The sequence below is a fragment of the Tribolium castaneum genome, chromosome 1 (assembly GCF_031307605.1).
Source record: "Tribolium castaneum strain GA2 chromosome 1, icTriCast1.1, whole genome shotgun sequence".
In the NCBI taxonomy this organism is placed as follows: Eukaryota; Metazoa; Arthropoda; class Insecta; order Coleoptera; family Tenebrionidae; genus Tribolium; species Tribolium castaneum.
Genome location: NC_087394.1, coordinates 2385168 through 2402082, shown reverse-complemented (window position 1 = coordinate 2402082; position 16915 = coordinate 2385168). Strand labels below are relative to the sequence as shown.

Sequence of the window (16915 nt, the reverse complement as noted above, 5' to 3'; positions counted from 1 at the left end):
GAATTGATAAAAATAAGTGCAAAACATTCCCCGTTTTCATTCCGATTACAATCCGATCTATTCTTACAGCATCTCCTCTTTCACGACAGCTTATACCGTTTATAAGTATGTGTCTATCGAGGAGAATCATCGGCACGACCATCAATCCTGAATTCGTCTTCGACTCATGAGCCTTTGGCGAATCAACAGGACAGGTCATTGTTGTTCGATATTACTGTAAGTCATGAATAGATGGAAGAGTCCCAAAACCGAGAAATGTTTTGAGAATATTTGGCAGCACTCAGTTGCCCGTCAATCCTCGTGGGTCCTCAATCTCTATGGCCACTCGAGATCTCACCAGTTCAGATTTAAGAACAACTGCATTCTCAATAAAAAAAGCGGCGATAGGAATCGAACTCAAAACCTTGTAATTATCTGTCTCACTCTTTTCTAACTGAGCTATTTATGTCTTGTCCATTATAATTTCTAATCAGCTACAATAATACATCAAATTGCGCAATATTACGAAATTTAAAAAAAAAAGTTGGATCCGCGGGGGTTCGAACCCGAGATCCCTTGGATTGAAAGCAAATATCTTACCAACACGCCCATAATGGCTCTTGTACAGTCGTTTTCGAATGAAAGATCTTATAGTGTCTGTCCTAATTTTCTTATTTATTAAAAAATGAAATTCGTTTCGCATGCTACGCACTAGTGTACATAACAATTATTGTATCCAAATTAAATTTATTTTTTAAAGGTAAACACGCACGTAATACGCTGAATACGCTCGATCGTGCAGCGCTTAAATTTGATAACGAATAACGCATTTTGACTTCTGAGCGTTTTTATTAAACAGAAAACGGTCGATGGTCGAGCGTTGGTATCCTTCAAAAATACGCTGATACATCGGCCTACTCGTTAAAAAAAACGGGTTTACTGTAAAAGCAATTTTTTTTCCGTTATAGAAATTGTTCTTATTCTGATTAACAATCAATACTTTTAAATTTTTAGCTGATTTTTTTGGTTTGCATATCTTAATGGAATTCTAGACACAATATTATCACAAGTTCATTCGCATCCTAATTGTTAGGATTTTACATTGGCTAAAAAAATATTATTACACCTAAGTAACGATGCCAACGTAAAATTCGTTTTTTTATAATTTGTTTTTGTAAGACAACTACTTACTAAAATTGTTTTTTTTTGTTTTGTGATATTAAACCGTTATACATTTTTATATTTTGTAAATAATAAAGTTTAAATTGGGCCAGTTTATAAAAAGCAAAACAATATAGTTAGCGCCATCTAGAGCAGTGTGTGTCTGTCTATATACTGTTCAGAACCAACTGTGGGAACGAAATCAATAATCTTGGGTCACAAAATATGACAGGTCGTTTTTTATTACATGAAACATTGTTAATATTTTGATCATTTTTTATAATAAAGTTAGTATCATACAAAAACATTTAGACTTAAAAAATCCTGTCTAGACAACCTATATCAATAAAAATAAATACATAAAATTATCGTTTTCAATCTCATTTTATTCTAGGTAAACAAATTTCACACTTCTACCGTTCGTAAATGAGATAACACATTTTGTACAGAAACACAGTTTTTAGAAATGTATAAACATAAACAAATTCGGTACCATATATCAGCTTAGCTAACATAAACGATAATTTCAATTTTTTTTTCGTTTTGTTATAATCCGACGGAACGTCTAAAAGTTAAGTTTCATAAGGGATTTATGTGAACTAAGCTATATGATACATATCCTTTACAATTTACTAGATTTTACGATCAGCTTGTCAACAGAAATATTTGCGAAAGAGTCAACAACCTGTTCATAAGATGTTGCAAAACCACAGACAGTTACTTTTTGATGGTTCGTGTGTAGCCCAATATATATTTTGTCTTTTGTAATATTCTTTCCTTCAAAAGCTTTATAGTACTCATTGTCAAAAATTTGTTTGAGACCATTTTGTGCACTCCTCTGACCAAACTTCACTTCTATAATTATTCCTGTGCCATCCTTTCTTATTAACAGTAAGTCAAATCGATTTCTTTTATTTTCTTGACAAAATCCTTCGCACAATGTATCGAATTTGTTTACACAAAAAGCATAGAGAATACCCTTAAGTTCATCATGATTCTTTGGCTTGAAACTTCCAGAAAATAAGCTTGCAATGGAATCTGCGAACTTTTGAAATGATTCATTATTGTGACGATCTAAATCATTTATAGCCGTCCTATATTTTCTAATCATCTCGTTACTAATATTGTATTTGCTCTTAAAGTACGATGTATCATAAAACTGAGAAAGAATTTCGTCTGTTGCTTCACCATTTGGTATAACGTAAACATGCTGGTTTCGATTCCGTTCAATTATGTTGAAATATCCCCGATCCTTCATATACTGGAGGAATAAATTGGCATGTTCGTCATCGACCTCACTAGGTTGTAACATCACTTCCATCAGTATCATAACGTGTTCAGGTGTCAACTTATCCACAGGCTTCTCTACAGTAACTGTACCTTCGGTAATAATACAACTAAATTTGTCTCTAAGACCCTCAACTGCAAACAGTTTGTTCAATGGTTGAATCCCGTGGCTACTAAAATAAGATCTAGGTGCGTGCTTCTTCATATCTGGACTCTTATTAGTTTCACGTTTCCCGCGTTCACGTGCATCTTTCCAATCCTGGAGGTATTTTAAAACAGAATATGTGTTATATATCTGCAGATTTGTGCCAAGCACTTTATAGCCATTATAATAAGATAAAATGTCGTTTCCATTAAAACCCTTGAATTCAGGCATCTTTAGTAAATCTGCTACTTCATCCTTGGTGAATCCATAATATTCAGAGAAACCATGATTTTCTAGGAATGGACAAATAGAAACATTGTTCGCGTACGGTGATATAGTTGTTGACAATAAAACACAGGCGTTAATCAATGCACCTAATACCTTCTCATTACCTTTTAGAACGGTACTCAACATTTCCCCGATATACCGAATGGTCTTTCTTATGTACGCTTCTTTTATGTTTTCTTCTGGGTTATGTAGCAACTTCATAAGAGGAGCGTCGAATTCTTCTATTAATATCAGCACTGTTTTATTGAATTGGATGTACAAATATTCTATCAAATTGTATAAAGAATATCGCAAATCTTCTTCATCTAACTTCAAGGTAATTGGTTGACCTTCCTTATCCAAATCACGTTTCTTACCCTTAAGAAACAAATTAAACTCTAGCTTCATATCCTCATCTAAACGACTTCTTTGGTCACCCAAATACATGTGCTTTTTATATGTTTGACACAGACTTTCTTTGAGTGTCTTAATAAACCCGTTCCAATTATGAGGCGAAATATCCTTCAAGCTAAAGAAAATTACTGGATGCTGACCACAATGTTGGTAGAAGAATTGTCTGCTGTCGCATGTTCCATTTTCCAAATCGTCGTCCATGTGCTTTGTAAGACAGGTGCAGCTGTAAATTTGCAAGTGCTTGTTTCTAATAACGGTCTTGAATAGTTTGTAATTTTTTGGTGGAGTTTTGTTTTTATCTTCGACCCATTTTCCGGCTACATTCTTTTTCAAACAGGTAACGATATTTCCTTGTTCATCCACATCTGGTTCACAGAACACCTTCAAGGTATTCATGATTACTGATTTACCAAACCGACTAGGTGCTGTAATGAGCATACTCTCTGCACTTAATTCTTCATTGGGATCATAACTCGGATCAAAACCAAAAAATTTTTGTATAAATAGCGTTTTATCAACAAACGCATAGGATTTTCTAAGAAGGTCCTTAAATTGTTCTGAGGCTATAAGACAACTTTTCTGAAAATTTAAAAGAAATATTCTTAATGAAGACATTAAAATCAATAAATTAACTTACTCTGTTGTCAGAATTACATTGCCTATTCCCTTCAAGATCCTGTGCACCAGCTCCTTGAACTTCTACACTTCTGTTTTCGGTTGTTACATCCATCTGGTTATACAATAGGACACAATATATTAAGTTAAGGCCGGGATTAACAAAATTTATAAAGAAATTTAACAACATACTAAAATTTATACAAAACTTACATTTTCACTTATTCCGGACAGAGTTTCCAAGTCTGAAGAAATCGCCAATCTAGTTCTTTTACAAGGGGGCTGGGCCATTTATCTACAATAACAACAAGATTAACAATAAAAAATTATAATTAATCGTAATAATAATAATCAGTCAGGTGAACATGGTTTATAAATATAAGTAATTAAAATATGTAAAAAAAATAATCTGTAATGATAAGATCCTCAAACGGATAAATCAATGCTGAAAAAAAAAAATTAAGTAGCCCTTTATGATCAAGCTACAGAGTGATAAACAATGACTGAATCTGTTGGTATTAAAACAATCGAAAAATATCGACTTTTGTTTGCGGCCAAGTTGTAAAATCTGGACAAACAATATTCGGGCGTGAATGTTCAATTAGGTTATCTCACATTGGGGATTTGAAAACACGATGAAAGGGAAAAAGGTTAGAAAGTCACAAACCCTGTCAAAATGTTGTCAGTGCAGTTAAATTTGACAACAGGAAATGTATTTAAAGTCAGAACACTCAATCAGTCGATGCACGTCATCAACGCTAAATAATGACGTAGTTAATACCAACGCAAGAAAAATTATTTTTTTTAGGTTTTCTTGCGAAAATAGGTATTATACGCCAATATTCTTATTTATTTATCGAAGAGACACACGCCATTGTATAAAATAGTTAATTACTGTTGATACTTTTTGCAAAAAATTAGCAAACATTTTTAGAGTTGGTGATATTAACACCCTAGTGTTGGTAGTAACTAAGGTATCGTTTAGAGGGCATTAAACTCTGATCTGTCATTGAGTCTGTCACTTCTGTCAAGTCAGGTCAGTATCGATCGCTTGTATTGATCTTATCTGTCTTTTTTAACGGGCTGGCGTCCTTTTGAAAAGATACCTTAACCCTAGAATGCTACAAGTGGCAGATTAGGGCAAGATACCAGTGCTAAAATTGTCAGACACACCTATCTTAGACACACCAAAGTTGATGGCAAAAGGTAAATTTTTAAGTTATGTAGCAGTAGAAAATTATAAAAGACTATTGTAGCCACATTGTACTATATGCTGGCAACAAAGACTGATTTATCACAGGAGCTGCCTTAATATTTACTTCTAAAACAAAAAATACGGATTATCATGCAGAAATGAATGAAAGAAATTTTTCAACATGGTTTGAGGAGCAGCTGCTTAAGAGATTACAAAAGCCATTAATAACTTATTATGGATAATGGGAGCTACCATTCTACTTTGGCTAAAAACACTAAATAATAATAAACTGGCCCAAAGACGATATCAAAAATTGGCTGCAAGGATGTGACATTACTTTTGATAATAGATTGCTGAAAGTAGAGTTGTGAGAATCAGTGTCGAGGTGTTCAGATGGTCATGCATGGTAGCAATTACTAAATGTAAGTCTAGGGACGTTAAAAAATACAAAGCTGATGAATTACCTTTTCAGTATAGTTATAAAGTACAGCGTCTTCCTCCCTATCATTGTCTATTTAACCCAATCGAACATATTTAGGGAATAACTAAAACATATTACAACAAACATATTGGGAGAGATGGAAATGGTACTCAGAATGCTTTGGTTATATGGGAGGAAGCAGTAAATGAGATTACCACAGGTAAATATGGGGGCTAATGCAGTTATGCATATTGAAACTATAGTGCGAGGCTGGTATAATAAGGAACTTTTCTTTGACAGGGATGAGGTATTAGCATTAAGAATACCATTGGATGAGATCACACAGATTTTGAAGAATATGATTGGCAAGAAGTGTCTGAGAATGACGCAAAAAACGTAGCAAGTTGTAGTAACACACACCGTATTGGCCCGAAAACAAGACGCACCCATTTTCTAAAAAATAAGGTTCGAAAAATCGACGGCGACTTGTTTTCGCACCCCCCCGTCTTATATTCGAGCTGTTTCAGTAGCCAAATCGTAACCTAACCGCACGTTATTTTTACTTGGAAAAATTATCAAGACCGCCGGCAATATATTTATATGAAATGAACATATTAATTGAAATTAAGAAGTTTCCTGAAAAAGAAAAGACTGAAAGTGCCAATGACACTAAAGCCGATTTCAAGCGAGCCAACTGGTTATAACCTTGGTTATCGCTTTACTTGACCTTGGTTATTTATATTTTCTGTCAACAGCGCCCTCTACTTGTCAGTCTAGTGTTGATCGCTTGAATATGAAAATCATTTACCGGTTGACCAATAGTCGGTTCTATAACTATAAACTAACCTAAGATAAACAGGGTCCGAAGTAAATTTGTAGTTTTAGTTGGTTTGGTGCATAATAACAATAACAAGATGCCTAATATCAGTACTTTTGAGAGTACTCTGTTATTAATGATATCAGAGGAATTAGTTTTTGACAACACAATATTCTTAATGCGTGAAATGAATAATGACCTAAATCAGGAATGGATGTATAGGTTATTACATCATTTGCTTTGCCAAAAAAATGTATGTTCCCAAAAAAAATACGAGCAGAGCAATGGATTTTGAAATATGACAACTTACAGTTTTTTCGTTTATTCCGAATGGAAAAAACCACATTTGAAAAATCAATTGCTTGTGTTTTAAAAGCAGACACAAAAAATTTACTTAATCCGAAATATAGGGGGGGTCATTTCCCAATTATGAATTTAGTTAGTTTAGTTAACGAAACAATGCCACCGGCATGATACAATTACCGGCACATAACCTCACACCAATAACCACATGTAACACACCTCGCGAGGCAGGTTATTTTCGATTAACCAAATGGCTAAACTAAGAACGAGATCAAGGGTTCTAACTGTCACCGAAAATGATAACCGACCCCGCTTGAACGCTGTCGGTAATTACCATTTACGTTTGGTTATAACCGGTGGCTCGCTTGAAATCGGCTTAAATTGTTATTTCTACTTACTCATCAAAAAATACCTACTATTCGATGCTCATTATATACCTAGGCACCGTTATATAGTTGATACTCATTAGATATCTAAGTGGGTATGTACTTTTTCTGCATATGGACAGATTTACAGTAAAACCAAACATTATTGCAAAATTTTGATCTAGGCGACAAAACGACCGGGGTGCAACCACTCTCGGGTTAAAAACTTGGGTGCGACTTGTTTTCGGGCCAATACGGTAATTTGAAACAAATAATGTTTCATTACCTAATATGTATGAAAATTGTAACTATTAAAAATTTTCAAATTTTCCATCGCTTTTTTATTATAAATTTATAGCACTTTAATTTTTCAATGTAAAAAACTAGCTTTTATTGTGCGTTAAAAACAACTGCACTTACCAGAGATGATACGTAATTCTCACGCTTATAAAAAAACAAGTTTTAAATCGTTTGAATAATAAACAATTTTGAAATTCCCGCCAAATCGTGTCATTTTGAGTGTGAATGGAGCTTTAAGCTGACGTCACGTCCAAGTGATGACGTGCATCGACTGATTGAGTGTTCTGACTATATTCACAAAATCAATTGGTAATTAACTGTTTTCTAACTTTTAAAAAGTTTGAAAGTGACAATTACTCACTTTCACTCCCATTCCCTGGGTACGTTTCAATCGGTCAGTAATAATAAGAAAAAAACGTCGGTAATGAGACGTAGCAGTTAGTAATGGTCATTCTTAAATTGTGCAGGCACGGGCAATATGTTTATTAAAAAACTAAACAATTGTAAATTTGATGTGAATTTGTTAAGTAATTTAATAAACGATAATATTATAATAGAGTTAGATTTTTACCTATTTTTTATTAAACTATTTATTACTTAGCAGAGGTACAAATTTCATTCAAAGTTGCAGTGCCGCCAACAGATTCAGTCATTGTTGATCACATCGAAATATCAGTAACCTCCTTATTTCTTTTTGAATGATGGAGGCAAATATTTTTTAAATAAATAAAAAAAAATGACCAATACTAAAGAGAACAAAATTGTAGCAGAATATTATACACCATTAAAAACAAGACAACCATCTGAACTCCAGCAATTCAAAAATTGTTACAAATCTTTTACTCAAGATAAAAAACTAAATATACCAAAAAATATCAATGAAGTAACTCAAATGAGAAATCGTAATTTTGCCATTGAATACCTCAATTCTACCGTAAATAAAAAACTAACAAAGACAGAATTTTGCAAATCTAAAAACATTTCCAGAAATTCCCTCAATATGGGGCTAAATTCAGTTGGCATAAAGATTGCATGTAAAACGAGAACAAATGAGAACAAACGGGAACAATCCGGAGCAAAAGAGAACAAATCGGAACAATTGGGAACAAAAGAGAGAAAAAGCAAAACAAAAAATAAAAAAATATTCGATAATGTAGAACACAAAGCAGGTAGTCGTAAACATATAAGTTTAGATGAAGAAGCAGATGAATTAATTAGTAAATCTTTAGAAACTTTTCAGTCATAAATGGACAAACTAGTTTCATACATTCCCAACGATGAGAAAGAAAAATGGAAAAAAGATTTAAAACCTATTATTACTGAAATAGACAGATTAGAAGATGGAGCAAAAATAGTTGGTTTCAAACAAGAAGTTGTAGATAAATATATTGCAAGAAAAGCAGCTAATTTATTCCTTGAACAATTAATTATGACAGACTGTGAACTAGAATCCGCTAATAATAAAATAGATGAATTGGAATATAAATTAGACAACTACAATAATTATGATCCTAAGAAACTAGCAGAATTAAGAAACAAAACAGTAGTAATACCATCAAACATCGATGATGTAAAGAAAAGAACTCTGAAAATATTTGAAAGACATACTAAAAATATGAGAGCAATAAATGAAAAAACTCAAAAATTGTAAATTAAATGGAAAGTATTGTATTCAAGAATTTAAACATATTCAATGAAGAATATCCAAAATTCCGAAAAAAGTTTTCAAGTCTCATTCAACAAGTTAATAAATTAAAAATTATTATTTTTGTTCTTATGTTTATTATCGTAATTGTAATTATTGTTTTCTTAATTTATTACTTCAACACTAATAAAAAATAGCGATTTATTCAACAATGTCCATGAACGTACCTATGATGATACTAATACGTGTCCATGAGCTAATGTATCTGTAGAATTAGGTAAAAGGTATCTTTTATCATCTTTCCAACTTAGAGACTTTTTCTTTACTTCTTCAGTAAATATATCATGTTTATGACTCCTGATCACTTTCTGTCTATGGAAGTATTCTTTTTGATTAAACAAGCAATTTTTGTAATCTTCAAAACTTATTTCTTTCTTCAATACTGCTTTTTTGATACCTTTTAATTTTTTCGAAACAGAGGTTTCAGTTCTGTAACTGTACATTTTTGACCTTAAACCTATGCATTCTAATATCTTAATACCATTCAATTCATCTTTGAACTTCCCTATTACTTTCTTATTTTTATCCGAATATAATGGATGATCCTTTGGATAATCAGATGTATCAAAATAGTCGGGATTGTTCTTCATAAATTCATAGAAATCGGCATTTTTAATCTCATATATAAAGCTATCAGTATCTCCATAAAGAAGTTTTACGTTTTCATTGAATTCTTTTTTAATTACATTGTAATGGAAGTTATACATTAATAATTTCGATAAATCTAACACAGCTTGCCCAATATAAATTGGTTTATTAAACAATACTTTTGTTTTAAAATTGTGAACTGCTGCCAGGTGTTTGCTAAATATAGTTCTGTGTTTAAAATTAGGTTTGTTTATCGCTTTTTGTAATTTTTCTTCATCACAATATAATTTAATATTTTGTTGGTTTCTAACAGATTGCATAGACTTACCATATGGGGCATTAACCATTAATTTCCAGAAATCTTTTTCAAAATCATTTTTCGCCTTTTGTCTTTGTTCAGTATTAAATTTTACATATGGTGCTATGAAATTTGACTGAGTAAATTTTATACCTCTGTGAACCTTTGTTATTCTAATACCTAAACTTTTGTAAAGTTTTAATGTTTCGTAATGAATTATATAATTTTTCTTATCATAGAAATGACAAAGTAGTTTTTCTACTTTTCCGCCCGGTGGAATTCTATTTTCCGGAGCTAAAGGGAGATCATTGAATTTGTTATGAATAGCTAAGTCTACTGGAAATGCTAAATCGACTTCCAAAACATAACCCGTATCACTACCTGATACCAATATACCGTCGACATTTTTAATTTCATCACAAGTCAACCATTTAAAGTCTTTTTCTGGTAATTTCTGAGATAAAGCCCATCCATATAGATTATTAGCATCTATATAGATAATCTGAGTATTTTCATCTGCTTGCGAATACCTGTTACTACACTGTGAAATACCTCCTCTAATTCCCCTTTCAAAAAACAAATACATTTCATAATCAGTTAATAATTCCAACTCCACTGAAGTATATTTGAGCATACAGTCCCAAGCTAACCCCGGCGTTGTATAATACCAAACAGGATCGAGTCCATAACTCTTTTCCAAACATAAGTCTCTAAAATTTTCAAATACATCAGTTAACAGCAAAACATCTAGTTTTAAGTATAAATCATGCCATTCACCCAAATTTTTGATTTTAAAATGTTTCCATACTTTCACTGCATGTTTGAATTCTTCTTGAGAAATTCCTTCTTTTGTGAGCGAAGAATAAAATTTATCTATTGATGGAAGTTTTGTTTCAGAAAATTTCTCAAAAGAATCCATGTATTCATAAGGATATATTCCTTTTCTAATTATCTTGCTTTTTCCTTTCCTAAATAACACATCTAATTCATTATTTGAAAAGTATTTAATTATTTCTCTCAACTGACTTGATTCCAGATTAGATGACAAATTGTCTAGGCTACTTGCTAAAAATCTAAATGAATCGATAAATCTCAATTCGATATATCCATTATCATCCATTCTTAAAATTTTACTGAAAGAAATATATTTCTCTTCGTTATTAGGTATTAATTTCAATTGACTTTTATCTTCTCCTAGATTTTTTATAAACAAATGACAATCGTAAGAACTTAAATTATGAAACAAAATTGGAATAAACAATGGTTGTCTATATTTCAAATTGCATTTTCTACAAGCAGCTCCCCTATATTTTCCAGTGTAGTGATCATGATCTCTTACTTTTGGATTTTCTATAGAAAACACATTTTCACAAAGATAACAAATTTTTGTTTTTTCATATACTTCTAGTTCGATATCTTTTATGGGTTTATTTTCCTTTAATAACTTATATATTGTTCTGGTATGTTCAGTTATTCTTTTTATAAAACGTTTATCACTTTCCTCTCCTCTGTAAATTTCCAATGGGTTATCAATATTATTATAAGCACTCTTAATGTATAATCCATAACCACAGGGAACATGAAATTGTGTTTTATGAGTATATGATGATTCAGGATTTGGTTCGCATGTAGGAATAGGTTTCAAAATAGATTCAAAATCAGAATAAATGACATACGGATGTCTTAACATTCTTTGAATATTTTTAAATTTTAATACATTATCATCAGGCATGTTCGGAACACATGGTTCATTACTAAAGCACACATTTTGATGTTTCTTTAAAGCATCTTCAGTTCTAGCGGAGTAGTTTAAACATCTTCTACAGAAATATTTTTTGCTTCTATTTATTTCCAACTGATCATTTAACAATCGACTCAAATTCTTGATCCAACAATAATGGTTGTTGTCTTTATTTCCAAAGTATAGTAAGTCGATATTCATTTCATAAAATCGCTTCTTATTATGATACAAAGGATAAAATATTTGTTCTTCGTAACTAAACACGGTAACATTAATTTTATTATGTGATTCAAATTTAGGTATGTCCTGGATTTTTACAGGAAAATTTATTCCTTCAAAATTTAATTCGTTTATATATTCCGGCTTATTATAATGATTCAGTCTATCTACATGTTCTTTTGCTTGATGTAAACAGGATATTACGCTGTACATAAAGCATTTGTTATCGTTGTTTTTAACATTAACGCAAGCTTTTTTATCTTTAATCCACTTGGGTAATTCTACATATGAATTTCCGCTTAAAGGTGTATATTTGTTTATATTAATGCGCAAATGATTTATATTTTTCAGAGTCCATCCAGATCCTTTTTCTTGTAGTTCATCACATCTTGATATAAATAAATCCTGTTGTTCATCCCAGTATTCCTCTAAAGCGTCTTTTTCTCTTAGTATAACATTTGGTAACTGAAATTTATGTATCATTGTGAAGTCTTCATTTTCCAGCTTCATAAACTCACATTCCATCTCTAGATTGGTTTTAATATTTTTATGGAGATTTAAAGCATTTATAATTATTTTAATAGCCTTTTCTTTTATCATATCCATGTATGTTTCCATATCTATACCTTCTTCTAGATTATTATGTTGATATGTTAATAATCTTCCCTTAAAAGCAACCTGAACTAAAATAAAATCTGGCTCTGGATTATGTCTTGCTTGATGCAACTGCATTCGACTTTCCTTAATATACTTTCCACATTCATCACATTTGATCTTTCTTACTCTTTCTTTTTTTGGTTTAGAAAATATGGCATCATCAAACGGAAATATTTCCAAGCTCTTCTTGTTTTCTCTTTTTATTTTTAATTGCTCTTCAGCATTAATAATCTCGTTTATCAATTCTGCCTTATTGTATCTTTTAATGTATCTTATACCTAAGGATTTTGCCATATTACGTAATTCGAGCAAACGACGACTATTCAAATCATGTTTTAATTTATGCAAATGTATTCGAGTTTCCTCGATATATGTTTCACACATATCACATTTTATCTTCTTTACTCTATTTTTTTTTGGTTTAGCAAATATATCGTCATCAAACTGAAATGTTTTTAGGTTCTTTTTGTTTTCTTTCTCTTTATGGAGGTGCATTCGGGTGCTTTTGATATATTTTCCACATATGTCACATTTGATTTTACTAACTCTCTTTTTCCTTGGTTCAGCAAATAAATCATCATCAAATGAAAATATTTCTGAATTCGCTTCGCTCATGAGGACTCTGTCCGAAGCTTTGATAATAGCTTTTATTAAGTCTGCTTTAGTATATTTTCTAATATATTTGATGTCTAATGATTTTGCAATATTAAACAGTTCAGATAAACGAAGATTACTTAAGTTCCTTCGTTCCATTTATTATAGGAAAAAATCTAACAAACAATTTTTAGTAAATAAATAAATTCAATCCATTTTTATGCAAACTTGTTTTTATATGCCTTCTAAAATTAGTTCTAGTGTAATATCTACCACAATCACATAATAAACGAGTAGAATTAACTGCTTTTTTACATTGTTTACATGTTTTTTCATATTTATTTCTATAGTTATAAAAATCATCTGGACATTTTAATTCCAAACAAATGGAGCAAAGACTTGTCATTTATTAGAAAATTTATTCATCAAAGACTTGAAGATTAGGAAAACGAATTTTAAGAAAATCTAGTTTTGCCAAGGTTAATACGTTATTTTCATACATTTTAAATTGATTATGCATATTTTTAAATACTAATCGTTCAAAGTCATTATTTGGTTTGCTTCTCATATCGTTCAACTTTTTTTGAAACATTTGCCATGTTTCTTGGTCATCGTTATGTGAGCGATTCATTTAATTTATTACATTTTTTTCATAAGAAATTATCTATAAACAGTGCATACTAAAACACACTGTCCCTTTTTAGGTAAAATTGTGATAAGTCTCGAGATTCAAAAAAATATGTGTGGTATAGGGAGGTGATCAATTTAATGTTTATTTAATTAATTGTCAAAAAAAAATAAATACTTGTAATAAAAGGGATCTAGTACAATATGCGAGGCAATATGGGACCTACGTATTATAAAAAGTCTACATAAAATAAATGAAAAGCTAGATATCAACGTAGATTCAAGAGAAAAGAGCAATTATTTTAGAATAATAATAATAATATAAATAAAGCTATTAGAAGTAATTATATGATGAAGACAAATAACGTATGGAAAGAATTTTATCATCCAAGAAAGAAGAAGCGAAAAATTGACATCAGAGGGTTTTCCCACAATATGAAAGCATGGCAAATGAATTGGAGCAATTGAAAAACGATAACCTGAAACTGAGACAGCTAGTATAAATGGGATCGTTGACCCAATAATAAAAAATAAATTAAATTATTGACATAGATAATACTGTTACTTGAAAGTTTATGATCAAGACGTATTTTTCATATTAGACAATGATAATCAACCTTTGTTTAAAGGTAAAGATTTAGCAGAAATATTGGGTTATGAAAAATCAACAAATGCTATAAGTAAAGACGTAGGTGTTGATTTTAACAGAAAATTGATAGTCGTATTTTTTGGAAATATGATGTTTTTGCAGAAAAAGAAAAATATTAATCAAAAAAAATTTGCTTCAATTCATGGGATTTATTGAAGAAATAACGCGATTTTAAGAACTTTTTAAGGACAAGGAAATCTCATACGAAGAAATAGATTATAAACATGCTAAAGCAAATTTGTATAAATATATACAAAATGATTGAAAATTTTAAAGAATTAATAATGATGTTGAATAACAATAAGGCAAAAAAAAGTTAGGAAATATTATTTTAAATTAGAAGAATTGCTAGATAAATAGGAAACTAACGTTGACATAATTATAAAATTAATGCTAATCCATTAAACCTGTTTGACTTTATAAATAAAAATAACTACTCCTATAAAATTAATTTGAGTACGTGGTTAACCGATATATGGTTTACGTTATTTAAAAGAAAAATATAATAATAACAAATGATCTTTTATGCTTTATACAATATGGAATTTCAGTGGGGGGGGGGTGGCTATCCCCCACTGAATTTACGCGATATTAAGAAAGATTTAAAGAAAATTTTAAAAAACTATAAAATAGAATACCAAATAATAAATTATGATAAGATTAAAAATGAATTATCATATTATAAAAAATTGATAACAAAATACTCCTATATTATAAATGTTTCGCCAAATAATTTAAATAAAACAATATGGATTTTATTGAGTGTTCGTAATATTAAATCCCTAATAATAACATTAAATACAAAAACGGATCAAGAAATTAAAGAATATTATATTACTTTGGAAGAAATATTTTATTCATATCTGGAATACACTAAAAAGTTTTATTTGAATATAGGAGAATCACTCGAAAAGATAGTCAGATAAAGCAAACTGAAAAGATAATTGAAATTAAGAGAGATGGTTAAAAATATTATCAAGTTAACCAAAGATCACATAATAGTATAATAGTTTTATAGCAAAGATTCGGTAATAAACAATATAACAACATTGTGGTAAAGACATGTTTTCATTATAATTTAATCGATGATCATAATGTAAACTGATAACTAACTCATCTTTGATAACCTAAGCACAACAAGTTGTCCTTAAAAAAATCCAACTTTTAGATTACTTCAAAATTATTTTTTTTTTGGAATGCAACTAACTTTGAGTGAAATTGTGTTGTTGATAGAATAAGTAGGTACAACTTACAGTACGAGTCAGCTTTAAGAAGATATTTTCTCTGCGATACTTAAAAACCTTACGAAAACACAAATTCAGAAAAGCAATTTTGCCTACCGTACAAACAACACGTGTTACAACTTCCCAGTGATAACAGTATAATAAATATAATTATTCTAGTTATTAAGTACTACCATGTTTTGGACGCGAAAACAATGTTTTTCTTTTATGACATTGAAAAACGATTACAATATAAAAACCACGTTCGTGGGTCAGGATTCAGTTATTTGATTTACTTCAATTTTAGACACAATCGTTGAAAATGAACATAATGTCAGACGAATTGCATTTTACTTATAACATTTAATAAATAATATTGACTTACCTATTAACAACGATTAAACACCTATGATGCACCGTAGAATAACGTGTAATGCACTGAAAATTGAAATACTGAAAATTGTTAGTTGCTGCTGCGGTGTTAACTGTCAACTGTCAACGGTCAACCACGATATTAGACAGACAGGTAAACTGAGTCGCCATTTTATTTGAATCTAACGTTGGAGCAAGTAGATAGATGGCAGCACGGTAGACTGGGACTGTCATAGGACTGTCACTGGAGTTATCAAATTGACAAATTTTTTTGTAAATTCGTTGTAAAAATGAAGAAATGTCGACTGTGTGGTCAGATAAAGCTCTTAACAAATGATTTATCGATTTTTCAGGTGCCTAAGGTAAAATATTTTCGTAAATAACTTTGTTAATTTACGCATCATCATCACATTGAATAAATTTTAAATGTTTCACAGAACGAAGAAAAGCTTCACGAGTGGAGTATCTCTACCGGTGTTGCTTTGTGTAATAAAGATTTTGTGTGTCAACGGCATTTCGAAAAATACTTTGTTACGGAAATTTATGAAGGAGACAAAATTTGCTTAAGAACCTTATCCTCGAATGCTGTTCCTACCCTGCAATTACCTTCCACGTCCACTATACCTACTCAAGATCAAGTTCTTATCCCATCCAGAGTTTACGAAATCCCAACCCTAATAAGGTTTGCATAATTTTCCCATTAAGTCAATATCAATCACGTAACACAAAACAACAAGTTTTACGGATGGTAGATAGTTTACTAATTCCAGACACATTCCAGTTGTCCAAATCTGTAATTGTTACGAAATTAATCCACGATTCCTGAATGTCGTCAACTTTGCCTTGACAGTTTTTTTTAAACGTTATAAACTCATTATTTAAAAGATAAGAAACTAATTTTGATTTAATTAGTTGTTTAAAAATCAAAGGCAGTATCCAGTAGATGGTAAGTATAATGAGTATTTTTGGTTGC

At 30.8% G+C, this 16915-nt stretch overlaps 1 protein-coding gene and 1 long non-coding RNA gene across 4 annotated transcripts; one reads left to right on the top strand and one right to left on the bottom strand.

Annotated features, from left to right (window-relative positions):
- Window positions 1-1356: 1356 nt before the first annotated feature.
- LOC103313954 (hypothetical protein) lies at window positions 1357-16699 on the bottom strand. 3 transcript variants are annotated; one of them, XM_064355404.1, is made up of 5 exons: window positions 16549-16699; window positions 15956-16186; window positions 4082-4163; window positions 3891-3983; window positions 1357-3832 (listed from the first exon to the last, which is right to left on the bottom strand). In XM_064355404.1, exons 3-5 carry the CDS (start codon window positions 4157-4159, stop codon window positions 1763-1765), a joined length of 2241 nt encoding a protein of 746 aa, XP_064211474.1. In that variant the 5' UTR covers window positions 4160-4163; window positions 15956-16186; window positions 16549-16699; the 3' UTR covers window positions 1357-1762. The 3 variants fall into 3 exon arrangements, with proteins under 3 accessions (XP_064211474.1, XP_064211475.1, XP_064211472.1); XM_064355405.1 differs by lacking the exon at window positions 16549-16699 and adding an exon at window positions 5528-5608 and having other exon boundaries at window positions 15956-16346; XM_064355402.1 differs by lacking the exon at window positions 16549-16699 and having other exon boundaries at window positions 15956-16345.
- Window positions 4642-7300, top strand: LOC103313953 (uncharacterized). The gene is made up of 4 exons (XR_511596.3): window positions 4642-5074; window positions 5125-5485; window positions 5536-5704; window positions 5785-7300. It is a non-coding gene; the product is annotated as an uncharacterized LOC103313953 (long non-coding RNA).
- Window positions 16700-16915: the final 216 nt, after the last annotated feature.